Raw genomic sequence first — 19,920 nt, 5'->3', positions numbered from 1 at the left:
GCTGTCTACTTGTTTCAAGCGAGCTTCTCCATAAGATTTTTCCGTACCTTTGTGTTCACCGTCCCCCCTAGCCCGAATGCGGGAACGATCCTGCATATCCTCGCTACAGCACTTATCGCCCAGTTCTTCTGTACCTGCATCCATCGGTCGCGTCTGGACACGAGGCCCCCCGTCCCTGGCCGGTTGTACATGTCGAGGCCGAGTAGATGGATAGGCGTCGAGAATAGCTGGACAGCGGCGGGAGCGGCGAATTGGGCGATGGTGGTTCCGCTGACTTTCTTCTGTAATTCAGTGCCCATACGCTCGTTCAATATAGGCCCGAGAAGTGGCGGTACGTTGAAAGAGGCGAAGATGGTGAAACAGTCGCGCAGCGTGAACAGCACGTAGCTCGGCATAGGCACAGGGCGCGGGGGTCCACCAGGACCGAACATCTTGACGAAAACCTGGTCCTTGTAGACGCAGAGCCCGACATTGGCAGCGCTGGACGCGGCGAACTTGGCCGTGCCGGTGGTGACGTGCGTAGCGGGCTTGTTCAGCGCCGTCGACGTTGCGGTGTCTAGCGTGTTCGCCGTCCAGTACGTGCCTCCGTACAGCATGAAGATCAAAGCGACGGGCTTGGAGAAAAGCATGGTGTGCGGGCGGAGGAGAAGGGCTCGGAAAGAGGCCCGCAGACTGTTGGCGAGCGTGTTCCGCCCGGATGCGTTTTCCATTATGGATCTAGAGCGAGGATGTGGTCAGCGCATATGGGAGCCGGGCGGGAAACTAGCAACGTTCCTGTCAATAATGGATATGAGAGGCGCGACCATCGACGCTGCACATGCGGCGCTCGTCAGGTCCACGCCTAGTCTTAAGCCTAGGTTCTTCGTGTTCCATCGCTGTTGTAGCCCGGACGATGGCATGTCAACGGCGTCTTTTTTGCGCGGGAGAGGGATTGGCGATGCTGGGTTGACCAGCGGCTTTCCCGTGCCGACGTCGTTTTTCATCGTGGGCTTTAAACGGATCTTTTACTTTATATAGTTTACTCGACAACTGGGTGTATACTTGCGTACTCCCTCGCAACTCGAAATCAAATCACAGTAAGATGAAGAACTTCGGGGCGAGGGGGCAAGAAGCGAGAGGAATTAAGTTGTTTGATACATCAGGTCTGATTAAATGTATGAAAGAGTCTAAGAAGATATGAGGGAATTCTAGTCCTGCAGGTTACACTAAAGTCTATCGCGCTCTTTCTTTTCTATATAATGAAAAAAGTGATATGTAAAAAAAAGAGGTGATAGGCGCCGCCCCCTCGGTGTACGGAGCTCAGCTTCTTAGTTCCATGCATCCTATCCATTGGCAATCGTCATTTTTATAAGCTTAGACCGAGTTCGGAGATGGTTATCCGGGAATTCTGATTGGATTAAACCTTGATTTAAGCTTTCTTTTTTTTTTCTGGGGAGATCTTGACCACAGTGAGAGGTAGTTTGGTACTGTAAAGGCGTATAAGTTAAGGTACTATACCTCCTATCTTGACCTGCAGGTACTCGGCTAATTTTCTGCTATGTAAGTAATATATAGCTTCTATTTTCAACAGCTATAAGCATAATCGAAGAAATGAGGCGGTGAGTACTAATTATTATTTTTGTACTTATAATAATTGCTGTGACATCATCAGACTACTTTTGTAATACTATTCTAGTCTATATTTAGTTACTAACTATATTAAATATAGAAAACTTAAACACGTAACTTGCCTTGCTTATACCATACAAGACATCATGGAAAGAACTTCGCTGTTCCGCAATGAATTCTAACTACCTATCTAAGAGGCTCTAAGTCTACCTATACATACTAAACCAGAATCCAGACACTTTGAATTTTTAGACACGTGTAGCGTATGTTGCCAGTATTGTTATAAGTAAGGGGTTTACAAGTGAATAAGTCAAGTTCTAATCATGTTATTATTCATCTGTTTATCCTCCCATCTATGGTTGGAATTTGGTGAGTATTACGTATTACTTATATACTAAGTCATGTTTGATCCGAGAATCACTTCAGAAGAGCTTGACATACCTATTGAGTTTGGTATAATGTAAACTACGTGACTGTATCTACAATTTATTCACAGTCGAAACAACGAGGTACACTGGTCTTAATAAATTATATATAAACAAGATAGTATTATCCATCTTCCCCTTCTCTTTCTTTACATCCTATCACCAAACCCTCTACCAATACCAGTACTTGATACTCATCTAGGTATCGATGGCAGGCAGTATGGATCCCCAACCCACCAGCAAGCTATTTACCCCCGAAATACTGTCTGAAGACCCTATTCTCGGTGGAGCTCGACCCAACCACGATGGAACGCAGGTTCTCTATTCAGAGCGGAAAGCCAATTGTGGTGGTAGAATAATGACCAAATGCTGGAAAATTATGGATGTCGCAACTGGAGAATGGCAAACGCTCATCACAGATCAGGAGGTATTTGAAGCAATTTGGTTGGCAGACGAGCCTGACACGATAATTACCCTGAGCTTTGACGAGTATGCCCCGTATCAGACCCAGGTCGCAACGTACGATCTCAAAGGGCTGCAAGTCAAAAGGCAAGTCGCTTGTCTATTATCGAAAGTATCTGACCTTAGAGTGGAGCGTCTCAAAAACGGCAGCATTGCGTTCGCAGTAATTGGTAAAGTAGGGATAAACGGCGAGCTGCGTTGGGAGAGAAATTATACGCGGCCAGACCATCACGGGTTGGTATATGACACTGATGAAGTGCGAACAGTAAGAGACCCTCCCCTTAATGATACCCCTATGATAACTTCGTCATTATTATTGGATTAACTAACTAACGACATGCGACTATTAGGATGACGAATATATGGATAATATAAAAGAATCAATATTCTTCTCGATCTTGACGAAGTCTGAGGAGGGATGGGCGTTAGCCGGGCCCCTACATAATGCGCTTGCCAATACAGACCTCAAGCCACATAAATCTTACAACATATCCCAGGACGGAATCGTATTTATAGCCGAAGATTATAGCGTAAAACATGTGCCATCGCGGATCAGGCACGCCTACCTCCTTCGACTGGATTCCTTCAGCAGTGCTAGTACTCACGGACCTAGGAAAATAGAAATACCGGATGAGAGCCCGGATGAAAGCGATGATCATAGTTCAAGCCCCCATTTCAGCCCCGATGGCTCTCAGGTCATGTTCTTGAGAGGGGATAACATCCACATCTACCAGATTGGCGAAAGCAAATCCGTTAAGGTGCTTGATACTTTAGCGGATGGGAAATGGCCGTTAATTGCGACGGAGATCCAGTTTGCTCCTAGTGGCAAGGCCATATATGTCAGTGCTGAAGACCATGGAAGAACCAATCTATACGAGATCGACCTGCAGTCAAAAACAAAGCCCAGGATGCTTTTCCGTGGCGGTACCGTGACTGCATTCTACCCCCTTGGTAAAAGCGACGGGCAGATCCTTGTAACCAGCTCAAGTCTAGTAGACGGTTCGCTCTACAGTATCATCTATACCGACGAAACCCAAGACCCTAGACTGCTTTTATCGCTTACGAACCACGGCGCTCGACTTGGTATTTCCTCAAGTCAAATCTCGGAGATACACTTTAAAGGTGCTGGTGATTACCAAGTCCATGCGTGGATGGTAAAGCCTAGCTACTTTGACGAAAGCCGAAAATATCCCTTGGTTCTTCTTGTACATGGAGGACCTAAGGGCTCCTGGGGAGACGAATGGTCCGCTACCGTATATCAACCCTTCATATTCCCGTTTCTATTATAAGTTACCTAACTTACATATGTTTACAGATTAATTTGGCACTTTTTGCTGAGCAAGGCTACATTGTTGTAGCTCCGAATATTACTGGCAGCACAGGCTTTGGCCGGGAATTCGAAAGAGGTACGTCGCCAAGTATAATCTTACAACATCGAAAGCTCACATAAAATATAGCGATACAAGACAACTGGGGCGGTCGTCCATATGATGATCTAGTCAAATGCATGGATTACCTAGAGCAGAACCCTAATATCGATATTGATAAAGCCGTCATGATAGGCTTCAGTTATGGAGGATACATGTGTAACTGGGCCCAGGGTCACCCACTTGGCCGACGTGTGAGTATTTCCTTGATTACAACAGATATATATATATTACATCAGTGACTAATTTGTCTTTTCGGATCAGTTCAAGGCCATGGTCTCTTGGGGCGGCGTTTTCCACTTGCCAACCTACTTTATGGAGCGGGATATATGCCCAAGCTTGAAAAAGACCTATCGCTTCAGCGGTTCGGAAATCCTATGGAAGAACCCCGAAGGTTTAGAGCGGTTTAACCCAGCACGTCCAGATCTCCTCCCTAGCTGGAAGACACCTATGCTTGTTGTCCACGGTAGCGATGATTTTCGGAGCCCAGTTACTGGGGCTATAGCTGCATTCCGTACGCTACAGCTACTAGGAACACCATCCAGACTCCTTATATTCCTTGACACAGGCCACTATAAATATCAATTCAAGGACATCCGCAAATACCACCAAGAGGTTTTTGCCTGGATCAATAAGTATACCGGTCTTGGGAAGGAAATGTCACGAGACACACATGAATCAGAACGCTTCCTTAGGGATAATTATCTCGGTCCAGGTTGGGGACAGCACGATCATTTGGTAACAGGCTGAACAGCTAAGTCCTGGGTACTGAGTACACACAGTCCCACGGTGGATATATCTTATAATCATTAATAGTTCTTTTCTATATAAAAAAAGGCGCTTGCCTACTACGTAAACCTAAGCCTAATCCTTTGACGTTGTATTTACTTCGCTTGCAAGTGTTGACCATACGAGGTCGGTAGAATTAACACTTCTGTCTTAATATCTTTTCATGTGTCCATATCTGTTTATAAAATATGAATGGAGCTTATACCTTATATTCCACCCACCCTGTCAAACGTAACACCCTCTTGAAATTTTCACGACGACACCTCTGCCAACACACTTGAGGCCATTCTGCAGTACTAGAGTAGACTCCATGGGGACCATTCCTTAGTAATTGAAGAAACTATCTAAAGAACCTATCCTGCCCCAACCAAATAGCCTGGGTAAGAGCCAATAAACACTGATCCACGGCTTTTGTATCCAAGAAAATATTTGCAACGACCTTCGGTCGATAGACATATATATAATGCTGATCGTAATACGCCGGTTTAGCAAGAAACGTCTCCCTATACAATAGCAAAAACGATATACAATAAAAGATTAATCAGAGGAATCGTGTACATTACTCCGTTGAATTCTCTTACTAGACCTAAAATTTTTCAACGAAAATCATGTAACCACATGAACTGCCTCGACATAATTGCAGAATATCATTTTTTTCCTTAGCAGAAGAGAATGTACTTGATCCAAATATATCTAGTAGATGGAGCACTCGCCAGATAGTAGCCGCTGTGCACAGTTTGGGTTTAGCCAGCTCCGTTCAAAAAAAAAAAAAAGGGGGGGGGGAGATCTTCGTTCTTCTGTCTCTCCAAGCTGACGCCTTTAGCAAAAATACAATCCTTTCTCCAAATTCTACTTGATATTAAATCTTGAATTAAGCCGTTCAATGGTCATAAAACATGATAAACCTAAATACGAATAGCCCATCTCTCATACCTTGAGCATGTAGGTACTTGCTCAAAATGTACCTAAGGTACCTAGGCCAATTCCAGCACAAATCCAACCCCCTTTTCACAAACCTTCAGCACCACAAAGTGTGCTAACCCTAAAATACACATTTATTTTTTCCCCTGGATAATCACAGCGAGGTTCAACCAATAAAGTTAACCTACCTATGTATCTGAGCCACCTTTGTCATGTAAGGGAGGACGTTAAATGAACCTAAGTACCAGCGTAGGTTTAAATTTAGCTGCCTCTAAAAAGAACTTTAGGACAAGTAAGAAGTACATCTAGTTAGTTAATTTAATCACGCGAGCAGAAATATTCAACATAATGTGATCAATTCTGGGTTCCTAACCCTACCAAGTTGCAAGAGCGGTGCGGTTTATGTAGGTGCCTAAGGGGTACTTACGGCATAGGGGGGAATGGCGTATGTAGCACAAAATCAGCAAATCAGTGTCCCGAGAGCTTGGGATCCCCACATCAGATCTCCGTAGATCCCTGTATGTATCGCTTCCGAAATCTGGGGGTGAAGAGCAGGGGTATATATACAGGTACTGGTAGGTACCCAATCCAAGATAGAAGGAGCGAGCGAATTTGTATGGGTTTATTCTTAAGGTGTGAATCAATGTTATATTATTTATTCGCCAATGAAACACAAGATCAGTGCTTAATACTTTATTTTTAATATTTTAATCACGGACTCTTATTGGTGTAAGGTTACAAGAGACGGATCAGGTACAAAACCCCCCTCCGTACCTGCATTAAAACAAACCGCTGTATATAATTAGAGGCAACCGTCATTGGAAAATCGGTTAACAGGCTCCTTCCCTTGCAGTATTAGCATCAAATCACTGCGAATCACCCCGCCGCCTTACAAAATATATATACCTAGCCCTCCCCCCGAGGCCTCCAAATAAAATTCCATCGATAATTCATTCACCTTATTGTCTTGCACCACCAGTCTCTTACATGCTTGACCCATTGGCTACCATCACGCCCACAAGTCCAATCCCTTATTCATCCTCGCACTCAAACTCACTCATTGCTCCACCACTTGCGACCACTTGCGACAGCTTGCGACAATTAGTCAAGATGTTCTTCACAAGGCTCCCTGCATTTGACCCTATTCGCCCGACGGGCATCGGATCGGTTCCTTAGGACAGAACCGAATTGATCACCCCCTGGCAGACGTTCCGCGAACGTGTGAAATCCTGGTGTCGCAAAGTATTCTCTCGGCCCAAGGCACGAGAAGAGGAGAAGTGTAAGTTCATCCAAAACCTGGATATTGCGATTAATTACTGACTAGAGCTATGCAGCAGCTAGTCCAATCTCTTCGCCCGAAGCTTGCGAGCCCGGAATCTTCAACGACGATGGACCACCGAAGCTTGATGTCTTGAGAGGCCCTACCCTCAGCGATAGCCTGTCCGATACCGGCTTCATCCTGTACAGCGAACCCGCCAAGAAGAAGAAAAGCAAGCAAGCATCCGCTGACAAGTTCCGCTATTCATTCCGAAGCGAGGGTAGCCGCCCTGTATCGATGATCATCGAGGAAGGATCCAAGTAAGGATCTGTCGCAACTTGCCACTTCCAAAAAATGCTTTACAATGCTCTATCTATAGAATTCTGTGGACCGTTGTTTTGGTTCGATATGTTGCATAAGTCAAGTATCATTAGGAGGAATCATTAGGCAGAATAGGAATGAAATATTCTCAAATTGAAAAGTGACGATCTTGGGCATTTTCTCCTCTTCTTGCTTTGCGGACTCCCATGAATTGTGCTGACGTAACTGAACCTGACCTGAGTGAGCAACCCGATTCTACCAAGGTAATGTGTCGGTGTATTGCATGCGATTTCCCTGGCATTGTAGAAGTAAATCGTCATAAAGAGTTTAATTGATGGGTAATTCGTTTTTGTTCTGTGGTTATGTTCTTTGAGAGGCAGTTATTGCTGTTGAAGTGTATCGGTTTGAAGTTGTTTTTCCATATTCTTTTAGTCTAATGTCTCGTGTTGTGAGTGCTGTCGAACTCTTGGGCACTTCCGTATGCGCCCTGGATATTATTAGTAACTTTCCTCGCTGGGCCTTCGTCTAATATTTCTTTTATCTTACCTTTTTATAGCATATGTTAATTACGCACTTGTTGAAGTGACGCCCATAGTCCTCACAGGCCAAGACAAGTCGGAAGGTAGTGACACCAGAAGCAATAGTGTCGGCCTTAGAATTTGGATCGCAGATGGAGCTATGGCACATATTGATGCGTTCCACAAGATGGTGGCTGTGTGACGAGGTGATTCCGTTGGTGGCCGGGACGGCTCCGGGCGATTCCTGTCAGGATTCTAGATGAGACATCTAGAACAAAGAACATGTTTAGTATATAGACGTAGAACCTTCTAGGTAGTTAGAGTTCCTTGCGGAGCAACGAAGTTGTTTTCATGCTGTTTGGTTCCACCCCGTGACAATTCCGGACGGTTCCGGACGATTCCGGACGACTTCGGACGACTCCGGACGGAGCAGTGTTTTAGGTCGACTTATGAGATAGCTTTTTGCACCGCCCAACTGACTTAATAGGTAGGTTATTTTACCTATAGGTGAAGATATGATGTAGGAATTGGTTGTTCTGATTAATTATACTTCAGGTTTAGAAATAATGTTGTTTGGTGTCACTGCTAATGTGATAAGTTTGCTGGTGACTGTTGGTTTGACTGTTGGCTGGTGGAATGCCGGCTGTTGACGACTGAATGAAGTATCTTTGTAGCATGCTTAATGGGATGTTTATCTGCATGAGTCTGGTTGAATGTGTAATAGCTACACACACAAGCAAGTGTGAATTGCTATGAGTCGTCTTGGCGATGGTTCACACTACTAGTTATTGGTGTGAATAGTGCGTATTGCTGTTGCCGAGACGATAGAGGTTAAGAATGGAATAAATTTCCTATTTGGTGCTGCAAAGAATATTGCTGGTGAATTTATCTTTATGTTATGGTGTTTTTAATAGTTGGTTGCTAGATATATATATTGTTGATAGGAGTGAATGAGAGAAAGGGTGGGCAATTATTGTAAGTGAGCAGGTTTGTTATCTAGCTCTAGGCCCATAGAAAAAAACCTTAGGTAAATAAAGTAAAGCACTTATTCCTATAATTTGCTCTACACCTTCCTATGTTCTGACATAACCTAGGACCTAGATATAAAAGACAGGTAGGAGCACTTGTTTGTTTAAAGAAGTAGTAGAGTTAGTCAGAAATTGTATTTCATCCTATCTCAGGAAAGTAAAGAGCAATCATGTTTGTTTGTGTACAATTGATGCCATTAGTACCCGCATATACAAGTAAAGTATGACAGGACTGGCAGTTGTCATATATGGTACATGACAACACATATTCAACTTGCTGTGCATGTTTGTATCTCCCATAATATTTACAATCATGAGGTTTTTATGAAAAAAAAATTGTGGATGAACTTTGAATATTCGTCAGATATGGATTGGGCTCCTGGTTCGATTCTGTATTAACTTGGTTATGGTAAGACTTACTTTTCCTACTTCCTACATTATATTGCGTATCATTAATCGATCTATCTAGGAACTTTAGATCAATTGGCCATTGCCGTGTTACCATAGTAGAAGACTTAATTCTCTACCAGCTGAAACTCGTAAATGTCGCTTCATGATATCTGAAAGTGGAAAGGAGATCAACGGCTGAGTAAACTAACTTTAATATCTGACATAATGCTGGAGGACTTGATGTTGATCACTTTGCAAGTTCAAAGTGATTAATACGAAGGTCTGATGGTAGGATATTAATATAAGTATCAACATTATTTCCTCCAATTCCACCCTCATATCATCGCATACTACAATAACATCCCAAGCAAAGAAACGAACCACCTACACATCCTGCTAAACTTCTAATATATGTAGGTCCATATCACCAGTTAACCTTCACAATATCACAGCTACTAATAACTCTCCTTCTAGTCACCCTAATCGCAATGAAGTCCACTTTCTTCACCACCACCCTTCTCGGCCTCGCCACCAGCGGCGTGAGCGCCTTTTCCCTGACTGATTGCGCCAACACCAACGACTACCACAACTACGGCTCCAACGCCGAGGGCTCCTGCAAGACCTTCCGTGTCAACGCCGCAGGGGGCTGGTACTACTCCAGCAAGGCGGGATGCAAGCTGACCGTGTACGCTGGCCCCAGTTGCGACGGCGCTAGCTTTACCACCGACCAGCAGCATGTGTGCCAGAACGCGGGCTTTAATCCGCAGTCTGTGAAGTGCGTCCTATAAGCAAATGCTCTCCTTGCCTACCTAGTATACAACTAGCTAGAGCTAAGATCAAGGTCGGGGCTGGTGTGGGAACACAATCTATTCGCCTTGGAACACTTTTTTTACAATTGTCGCTCGTTATCAATATTAAACATATATTATCACATTCCTTTAGCTTTACGGAATTTATATTCTTGCGAAGGTTATATTTCACATAGCCATGGCAGGAATCTATAGTACTACCATATCTTATTGCTTTATGCAGTTTATATACGATAACTTGACAGTAGAATACGAACTATCTAGTTATAGTTATTTCACAAGACAAGTTCAACGAATAAAATATTGCACCTGGGAAACTCTATTCCGCTAAAGTCTATACATTTTAAGATTACTTGTTGGTGTGAAGGTGATTGTTGAGCCACGAACTTCCAAGACATACGTCTAAACACCCTGTTGGACTCAATAATGTTTCTAGCCTGAGTTGATAACATCACTTAAGTCATACCCGGCTATAAGTCTCATAATATTGTGTAATAGCTTGGTGATATTACTATAATACCCAAGAATCTCACATCCGCAATACCCGGTCAATATCGAAGAGACTTACACCTATAAGGACGCAAACTTACTATCACTATCAAACTGCAGTAAGGCTCTGCATAAACTTAGCATGTTTTCTTATATTATCATTATACACAGTGACTACATCCCACGGAAGTAGAACAAACCGTCTAATCGCGGCTCATTGCACATCAAACACACCAACACCACCATCTCCATACCCCTATCCACCCACCCAACGCCCCTTTCCTTCCCTTCCTCTCCTCCCATCCCCATTCAAAACAACCCCTAAAACCCCCCCGTCCCCTGCACCCTCTTAACCGCGCCCACAACCCCCCTAGCCCAAGCCAACCTCCCCGCATCCACACCCGTCGCCCCCTCCGCCTCCCTACCCTCGCCATCCCTCCAAATCCCATCCCTCCCCCCAACTCTCCCATACAAATGCGTATTCTGATTCCTCCTTAGCCCCGCAATCCAGTTACGACAGACCAGTCCGCTATCAACTAGTACGTTAACCTCCTGACTGTGAAACCAGCTCTGCGTATCCTGGTTGCCGTTCCCGACGACGCCGATGTGCTCGTCCGCGATGAGAAGTTTGATGTGGCAGGACCGTCGCTTCTTGCTTGCTACGATGGGAGACGTCTGGTCTTTGGCGGTGTACCAGTACCAGTGCAGATGTTGCTTTGCGCTGGGGGAGAGGAGGTCGGTGTAGAGGTGGTGTGCGATGGCTTCGTTGTGGCCGCCTTGCATGGGGAGCATCTCGCCCTGGGGTAGGAAAGGGGTTAGTATTTTACGAGTATCGTAAATTTACTCTTTACGTAGCAGTAACTCTCAATAGGGGTGTTTGTGGAGTAGAGATGAATAGGAGAAGACTTACCGAGTCATTATATCCTAGGCAAATATAACAATAAACATCCACGCTACGCTCACAAGCCTCCACAATAGCCGGGATAAGCGGCTCTGCGTTCAGCGTTGGGGATTGGATGAACACATTCTTCTGCGCATTTCTCAACGCCGACAACCAGGCCGCGTTTTGGGGATTTGAGACAGAGGAATGATTCGGTTGGCCGTAAGGGGCGCGGCAGACAAGAGCCATTGGGAAGGGCTCGTGTATTGGGTGCGGTATGTACGGTGTCATCTCGTCCCGCGGATCACACTCGGGAGCGGTTCCTTCGAACCCTTCGTTAACTGTGTGATTGAGGTGGCGCGACACAGCTTGCATCCGCGTTTCGCCTGGCTTTTGGCTTACGGACGCTTGTACGCGGCGGATTTCCCCGGCGAGGTCTTCGTCGTAGTGGGGAGCGTCTGCGGTTTGCTCCGGAAGTAGGCCTTGCGGTGCAAAGTTTCCTCCTTCGGGATTTTGAGCAATAAAACCGTCTTGTCCTTCATGGCTACTGGATCTATCACCAACCCCATTAAGAGAACCCAGGCTATTTGATGTCTCTATGCTCGATCTACCCGTTCCATTAACATGGTCTGTCCATCCTTCCGTTCGTTTGGTCTCAAAAGCGTTCAGGCCGTAGTTATCTCCTCCCGGGAGTTTATCTGTATCTACAATCGCAGAGTAGCCTTTGATAGCTCCTTCAGGACTGAATATATCAGCATAGCTCGAGGTAAAACTTGTACTTCCGCTCTCAGCTGCAGGAGAATTGAGATATGGCAACGGCGGCTCTAATTTCTTATGCCAACTCAAAAGCGCCATATCGTACAACGAGTCTACAATGGGGCCTTCCACCTGCACCATCATCTCTACATTGTCGTTGTCCTGAATATTATTGCTCTGTACGACGGCTATCTTGCGGTCGACGATCATGTACTTAGAATGAAACGTGCCTAGCAGCGGACGGTGATAATTAATGACTTGAAGATCGATATTAGGGATCTCATGTGGAGCTGGTAGTCCAACGGCACTACCGGTGTATTCGCTCTCGGGGACCATATAATGCGGCTCGAGGAGTTGCTTTGGACTCCCGCGATCATATATGATCTTTACGACGATTTTCACTCCTCGCTCCCCTGCGCGACATGAAAGCTCTCTTATCGCATTCGTGATGTACTTGGAGGCCACTCCGTTCTGCCAAAAATTGGTTGCGAGGTATACCTCTTTTTCAGCGCGGACGATGAGGTTGGACATGTGCCTCACGATATCAGGGATGCTTTAATGGGAAATTAGAATATAACTGCGCGAGTATACCTCAAGTTAACTTACACGGAAATGATGGTTAATGGCATAGTCCCGCTGCTACCCATCAAAGAAGGGCTTACCATACCGCACTCCAAATTCTCGTCAAGTGTAGATAGTGCATCGTGATAGATCTAGTTGTATTAGTTTATTATTTACTATAATGAGATTTTTTTTGGGACTGACTCTGAGAAACAAGTCGCTGGGTTTTTGTGAACCCCATTTCCCACAGGCCCTGGCTCTCTCCAGTTCTTTAGAGCTAAGAGAGCCTTTTCCAATGTCGCGGAAGTCCCCCTTGGAGCCATGGTCATGAGTATACCAACCGAACAGCTTCTTCCATGCCTCACCAGGAGTCAATGTCAAATCTCGGGCGAGAGCTGATGAGACGCTCTCAGATGATAGACATAATTCATATAAGTGCTCACTAATTTTGAATGGAGACTCGGTGGGCACATTCGTATCTTGCTTCGTTGGCATGATGAATCTGGCAACTTGTTACCGGGATTGTCTTTAAAGGTATGTAAAGATGACGAAAGAAAAGTAAAACGAGATCATTCAAATTCTGTGTATTCTGAATCAAGGCCATTGCAGTATTTTAAGAAAAACTGCATCCTGTATAGAATTGCGCCTCTGTCTACGGGACATATCTAAGCTACGTATTTACATGCAGCCTCGAAAAAATGTACGACATGTATTAGACTTAGTCTCGGAGGTTAAAACAAGGCCATACGAACTATGATGCCAAGACTTGAGGATAAGTAAGATACAAGGTGGTGTGGCTGCCAAGCTGCATGTAATAATTGAACCTGAGTGGCTAATTCACCGACAAGAATGACGCAAGTTCCGGCTCCGAACAACCCAGCTCGGATAATCGGCTCAAAATATTACACTCAAATCATCCATAGATCTGCCCAGATGCTTAGATATTTTACACTAAAGTCTAGATAGTACGGAAATAATAATGGAATTAAACTTAGATTTCTACTCATTCTAGTGTAGTATAGCAAATTGCATGTGCTAATCCAATACCCTCGTATAAGAAAATGTTCGCTATAGTTCTACCCAAAGTGTTCACTTTGTGTTCAAACGCCATTAACCCATGTATGCATTCGACAACCAATCTCATTCATTGATAAAAATAAAAAGTGTTAGTTAAGAGACCCTCATTCTTACAACTCTCCCATCTCGTTCTCTGACTTCAACTTCTCAAAATCGGTGAAACCCAACTCGTAGACAAGCGAAAGAGTCATCCTCGCGTGCTGAAGCATGTGGTCGAAGGAGAGATACTTGATCACATCCTCGGTGTTGTGAATATGCTGGTTGGACTCGGGGAAAGTCGACTCGATAACAAAAGCAGAAGGATAACCAGCCTTGGAAGCAGATGCGTGGTCCGAGCAAGCGTATCCACACTTAGTCTCAACCCAGGGGACCTCGCAGTACTCCTCGATGACCTTCTTGATGAAAGCTGTTAAGCCGGGGTCAACAAAGTCAGTGATAACACCCACGCTCTCGGGCTTTCCTGCATCAAGCGTTCCCTGGACGTAACCAGTCATATCTTGCTGCAGCATAGCCTTGACGTCGCGGCTCTTCTTAGCGTAGTCCGCGAAGACGGCCTGGCTTCCAAGGAGACCGCCTTCCTCGGCACTGTACCAGTGGAACTCGATCGTATTCGGAGCATTTCCTTCAATTACGCTTTTCGAAGATAGAAGAACGCGGAAAGCCTCGAGGATCGTAACAGTACCACTTCCATCATCATCGGCACCAGGGGCCGGAAGCATGGAGGGGAACCAGAGGTTGATCGAATCCTGGTGGGCACCGATGACAATAGTTGCATTCGACTTGCCAGGAATCGTTGCGATGATCGAGTTCTGGCCCCAGGAGTGCTCGAAGTGCTTCGCATTAACCCCGTATTTATCAGCACCTGCCTCCTTAATTGTGTCTTGAACTGTCTTTAGCAGCCACTCAGAAGACTGGCGGCCATAGTCTGATTTGTAGTATCGCGTATGGAAGCTCGAAAACTTCTCGAGATGTTCTTGGAGCAAGTCCTTGGATAAGTCCTTTAATAGGGGATGGATTTCGGATTGGAGCTGGACCTTCTCGGGGAATATGGGTGATTCTTGGGAGGTAACACGTAACTCGGCGAGGTCGACGTTGTCCGTGATATCCATGAACCGTAGTCCTTCCTATAGTAGACCTGTTAATGGCTGCAAATATACTGGAATCTGTAAGTCAGGAGAGATAAACATACACGACGAAGCTGCCATTTCTCATCCTCAGTTACCCATGCTGTCTTTCCAGGAGACAGCTCGATAAGATATCTTTCCGGAACTTCCACTTCTTCTAGAAGTGCATCTACGGTAGGGAGAAAGCGGTTGACTTCATTTGCTTCGATGAAGCGAGCACTCGCTGCCGCAGGCAGGAGAAATCCAATAAGAGACGCCTTCATGGTTACAGATCTGTACTTATAGACAGTCCTGATGAGTTGATGAAATGTTATTGAAGCGATACAAGACGATGATATGAAGATGAAATAGATCAACTCTTTCAACTTGGGGAATGTAACTTTGAAGTTCAACTATGACTGGTTACTTTGGAGCTGGCATAGCAACAGCTGACTGATGACCAATCTGGAAGCTGACGCAGTTGGGGTAGCATCCCCTTGTCCCTGAGGCACAGACCATATCCCTTATCAGTACTAAAAATGACGTACCCCTACTCCAAATTTCTGCACGCGCCAAAAAACTTATGTGTGTATGTACATGCATGTACTATGCAAGGGGCACATGTGACCATGAACTAAGTTACATAATCCAGCATAAGAATTAAAGGCCAATTATGTAGGAGCATGCATGATGAACTACTAGAAATTCATCATAATTTGATAAAACGGAGTATAATTCCAAAGTGCTCATTGCAAATGCTATATGCGTTCCTAATTGGAATGCATCACTAAGACAGGATTGAACAGCTCAAAATGAGAAGTATTGCGACATTGCAGCATTATTGTCTTGGGTATTAAACATTGGTCGCCAGGTCTACTATTATACAATTAGGAGTGGACAGCCCTGGTTGGCTTGTCGACCTGCTCTCTCATACAAGCATCATATGCCCCTCGTCTGCACTGCACGACATCCAATCTTGACGATCCTGGTGCCTGCTTGAATTTGTTCTCATGAATAAGGTAATAAAATAGAAACGGGGATTCGTCGACAAATCAACAGGTATCAGAACCCCATAAACCATATGCGGAGAGAGGACCGGAGTCTCGAATGCTGTATGATGCCATGGATGAAAACAAACCGCCCCCTGAAAATGCCTCAATGCTCTCGTGAAATCAGAAGCCCTATACTCGGCTTTTCCTGAACGCCAATACACCAAAATTAGATAACCACAACTATAAACGTGCTCATTCGATGCTCTCAGATTTTATCGGGTGGTAGAGCGTTCCTCTTAGACACATACGGTCCGATCGAGATTCCTCCATCTTCTTACCGCCCTCACCATTCTCCTTAGCTCCGAACCATCGTCGCCACAATGCACCGCTGAAACCAGCATTGTAGTAGAAACTACCACCTTGCATGTTGTGCTCACCCCAACCAAACGGGCTATCTTGCGGGGTAGGTGGATAGTTAAAAGTTTTGTCCATGACATCTAGCGGCCATTGTCTATCAAAGTAAACCGGGTGTGGCGCGTAAACGGCTTTGTATCCATGGTGAAGAGCAACCGTCGGAGGCCACATCTCTGGAAACATAGTGTGGTGCAAACGGAACGTCTCCTCATGCATAGTATTCAATAACCCTCTTGAAAGTCGTGCAACTGTAATGATTGCTACTCGGCGAGGCGGTGTCTCAAGGGACGTGTTATATCCTGATACGTCATTGCGGAAGACCCAGTTTGTCTTTGACGGATCAAATAATGGGTCAAAGACGATTAGGTCCGCATCTTCACCTACGCCCCATCGGTAATCATCATCTTCGATCTTGGTTGGTGGTGTGTTCTCCTTAGGAGATGGGAGCATACCACGGTCGGAAGTGGGAAATGTCACCGGACCCCAAACTGGTTCCTCTTTCCTCTCTATCGTCTCTCGTTCAACTAGTTGAGAAAACTTGGACCATGAACCATGAATACCAGGTATCCAGAATCGAGAACTTCTCTCCCATAGTAGTTTTCGAGGCTGTTCCGCTGCCCACTTTGAAATACCATTGTGGAATTCGTAGTAGTGGCCCGTGTATCTTAGATCCATCTCCCAATTCCAAAAGAAATCGTATTCTTGGTGCTGCTGCGAAAACCACTGCAGGGCGAAATGAGCACTTCGGTAAACACCATGGATATCAGACTTGGAATGATTCTCGACGTTGTCTTCTTCAGGGAACGGTCCGGGATAGTAAGTTCGCATCTGCTGTTCCGACCACAATGTCGTAATGCCCCAGAATTCTTCAGGCACATTATCTCTTATTGTCTGGTTATAAACTTCGTCGGACGCCCAAATTGGTATCGAGTTATCTTTGACATGAACAAGCAGATGTACGTCATATTCGCCGCCTGATTTTAGGGATAACTCGTTAATCATAGCTCGTAGAGATAAGAGTTGGATGTCGGTATACTGGTAGCCGGTCCAAGTTCGTAGTACATAAGCAGAGCGTTTAACTACTTTCTTGTCTTCAGTAGAGCCGTTGATACGTGCCGCTGCTTCAGTATCAAATCGGTTCTGGTTCTTCTCAAAGCACTTTTTCTGCGCTCTGCCCCAATTCACATTGCGATAATCAACCTTGGTAAACATCTCTTGGATCTTCTCGGCACCTGCATGCGCCGAATTATTCGATAGTCCTAAACCCCCCTCGGCAGGATTGTAGCTATAACCGTAAGGACCGAAACGACCAAACCGTTCCCAGCATTTATCTGGCGCAACGCCGATGCTCTCGTACGATCCCCAGAACGGAGCAGGCATTCCAGCAGGTATACCGGGATATGCGAAGATATCAGGCGCCGGGAACTTCTCATTTTCATCCACATAACATCTTTGCACAGGCTGGTGATCCTTAAGATACTCGCTAGAGCTGAAGTCGGGATACGGATTAACAACAACTGGGTCCATAGGAGGGGTCTTGTGAATTAGGGGTTTAGTCTTTTCCGTGATTTGTTGTTCGGGAATCCAGTCCGTGTAGTTCACAAGCGAGCGCACACCATTGTAAAATCCACTTAACCTGAAAATGCGTGTTAGAACCATTGTTACCTCCTTTGAGATACTTTCAAGACATAGACTGTATGACTTCTTACCTGGGGTATTTCTCCCAGTGATAGGGGATTCTCTCTTCTGTCTTAGCCTTCTCGACGTAATAACGCCTAGCTCGAAAACTTCCTCCGGCAAGTAGAACAAACGTGACAAAAATAGCGATTGTGAAAAGAAACAACTTCTTTGGTGATGTGCGAAGTAAACCACCCAGTCGCCGACGGGGTGTTGAGAACCCTTTGCGCCAAGTATCCGACATGATGGGCGATCCGTCTAAAGGCGAACTAGCATGGCTTGAATCGTGGGAAGGTAGCACCTCGTAGACTGATCTGGATCCCGAGGACCGAAAAGAGGGAATTAAGGAAAGGGTATTTTTTATCGCGCCCATCCTAATTAATGAGAATTGGGACCGAAAATGATTGTGTCGCGATCGTTATCCTTCGCGCGTTTAGGTCCACAAGTAAGTCGCACGCCTTGTTGTTCTTTCAGCATTACGTATAGTCCCACGATGGACTGAAGAAAATAAAAGATTATGTATCGTAGGGAAACACCAACAGAAAGAAAAGGAGAGGAAAAAAGGAACGCAGCCCCGGAAAGGCCAAGACAAACTTGAGAGAGTGGAGGTGATATGAAATGCCAGGCATTAAAGCTGGATTAAACTGGACTCCACCAAGAAGAATGACGGAATTCTCCCCTTTTTTGGTGTGGCAGCTGTACATACATAGTATGAGTAAGGGTAGGTAAGGGTGGGTAAAGAACGACCTAAGCAGAAGTCGGATTGGCAGCCGACTAGCAACAAACTTCTCTTCTTTGGTGGGAAGGAACGAACCGTCTTTGCAAATGATCTTCGCAAATGATTGCACCCCACTAGCACCGACATGGGAAGGTCCCGTCTAGGAAACTACCTAAGATTAACTCATCCGTCTTCTAGTGTATGTAGTGTAATACCCCCTAGGTAGGTACGCTATTCTATAGTTGGGGCATCTAGATTTCCTATAGCATGGGAGTAGCGTATATTTCAAGACCTGATTGGTCCAAATAGCCAACCATCTGCCGCCCAGTAACTATCTGCGAGGTTTTCACATGACATTTTCCATTCACTTCATCTCTTATCACATCCTACCCACCCCAACCACTATTATATATATGTTTATAGGCTATCTAATTGTGCTTTGTAATATCTATCTATACCTACCTAATTCATTGATGTCATCAAAGCTTTAAACATTCGGATGGATTTATAGTTATTACCTCATGTAGGTGCCGTCTTACAGCGTCTCTCCCCGTGAGGCTCCGCAGCTAGAAGAAGCCACCCCCACACTTACATAGTGAAAAAGGGTCATTAGCGCTGAAGAAACATTGTTTCGAGATTAGATGAATAACAATAATGTCTTAGACTAGCAATGGCGCGGAATTTTATACATAAGCACTTCCTAACGATTAACAACGATATCATGGTGCTCATGCAAGTCATGAATAGAGAGCTTTACAATACCTGCATAACTAGGTATTTTCTTCCCTATTTGAAGGATCCAACAGGGGTGGCTTCTCAGCCTGTTCCAATCGAAATTTGCATCGGTTAGAATCCTACGCTAGAAATTGCCGCTTGAGATTAGAACTCCCCAGTAAGATTCTCTACCAGCCGAGATGCATACAACCATAGCACATAGGGGATGCACCCATGAATACATATGGACGAACATGTAGTAGTAACCCCTGATCTACATAGCAATATGGTAGCTCACCGCATCTATATACATATAAGTTTTAACATATACCCAACCATGTGTAAGTATCTCCTAACGTAGCAAAGAAGTTTCGCAGATTCTTCTGCAAATTACCATGATTTCAATTAGGTATCTACCTATATATAGATAAACCATCTACAAGGAGCACTAGCTAACTACCTATCTAGGTAGTGTATGTCCTTAGGGGTATGCATTGAAAGTAAAAAGAACACCAAGATCCCCGGTTGAGTCTAGGCCATCCCCTAAAGAAATCGTCTCCCTAGACCCTGGTTAATCTCAACG

At 45.0% G+C, this 19,920-nt stretch overlaps 6 protein-coding genes across 6 annotated transcripts; 2 read left to right on the top strand and 4 right to left on the bottom strand.

Annotated features, from left to right (window-relative positions):
• Positions 1-14: 14 nt before the first annotated feature.
• On the bottom strand, positions 15-710 carry GL218_01968 (uncharacterized protein; the record flags this gene model as incomplete). Its single annotated transcript, XM_033578456.1, has 1 exon — positions 15-710. One exon carries the CDS (start codon positions 708-710, stop codon positions 15-17), a length of 696 nt encoding a protein of 231 aa, XP_033439255.1.
• Positions 711-2,253: 1,543 nt separating this feature from the next.
• GL218_01967 (Dipeptidyl-peptidase 5) lies at positions 2,254-7,214 on the top strand (the record flags this gene model as incomplete). The annotated part of the gene is made up of 7 exons (XM_033578455.1): positions 2,254-2,760; positions 2,846-3,748; positions 3,811-3,901; positions 3,953-4,116; positions 4,187-4,537; positions 6,809-6,911; positions 6,967-7,214. The coding sequence occupies 7 exons, from the start codon at positions 2,254-2,256 to the stop codon at positions 7,212-7,214; spliced, it is 2,367 nt and encodes a 788-aa protein (XP_033439260.1).
• Positions 7,215-9,635: 2,421 nt separating this feature from the next.
• GL218_01966 (uncharacterized protein) lies at positions 9,636-9,935 on the top strand (the record flags this gene model as incomplete). The annotated part of the gene is made up of 1 exon (XM_033578454.1): positions 9,636-9,935. One exon carries the CDS (start codon positions 9,636-9,638, stop codon positions 9,933-9,935), a length of 300 nt encoding a protein of 99 aa, XP_033439259.1.
• Positions 9,936-10,766: 831 nt separating this feature from the next.
• On the bottom strand, positions 10,767-13,137 carry GL218_01965 (uncharacterized protein; the record flags this gene model as incomplete). Its single annotated transcript, XM_033578453.1, has 4 exons — positions 10,767-11,243; positions 11,356-12,634; positions 12,688-12,794; positions 12,847-13,137. 4 exons carry the CDS (start codon positions 13,135-13,137, stop codon positions 10,767-10,769), a joined length of 2,154 nt encoding a protein of 717 aa, XP_033439258.1.
• Positions 13,138-13,829: 692 nt separating this feature from the next.
• GL218_01964 (Leucine aminopeptidase 1) lies at positions 13,830-15,106 on the bottom strand (the record flags this gene model as incomplete). The annotated part of the gene is made up of 2 exons (XM_033578452.1): positions 13,830-14,843; positions 14,909-15,106. The coding sequence occupies 2 exons, from the start codon at positions 15,104-15,106 to the stop codon at positions 13,830-13,832; spliced, it is 1,212 nt and encodes a 403-aa protein (XP_033439257.1).
• A 960-nt stretch (positions 15,107-16,066) lies between these two features.
• GL218_01963 (uncharacterized protein) lies at positions 16,067-18,149 on the bottom strand (the record flags this gene model as incomplete). The annotated part of the gene is made up of 2 exons (XM_033578451.1): positions 16,067-17,864; positions 17,938-18,149. The coding sequence occupies 2 exons, from the start codon at positions 18,147-18,149 to the stop codon at positions 16,067-16,069; spliced, it is 2,010 nt and encodes a 669-aa protein (XP_033439264.1).
• Positions 18,150-19,920: the final 1,771 nt, after the last annotated feature.

Source organism: Daldinia childiae (genome assembly GCF_008694065.1).
Source record: "Daldinia childiae strain JS-1345 chromosome Unknown Scaffold2, whole genome shotgun sequence".
Classification (NCBI taxonomy): domain Eukaryota; kingdom Fungi; phylum Ascomycota; class Sordariomycetes; order Xylariales; family Hypoxylaceae; genus Daldinia; species Daldinia childiae.
The sequence above is the reverse complement of the archived record's forward strand: the minus strand, read 5'-3'. Positions and strand labels throughout refer to the sequence as shown.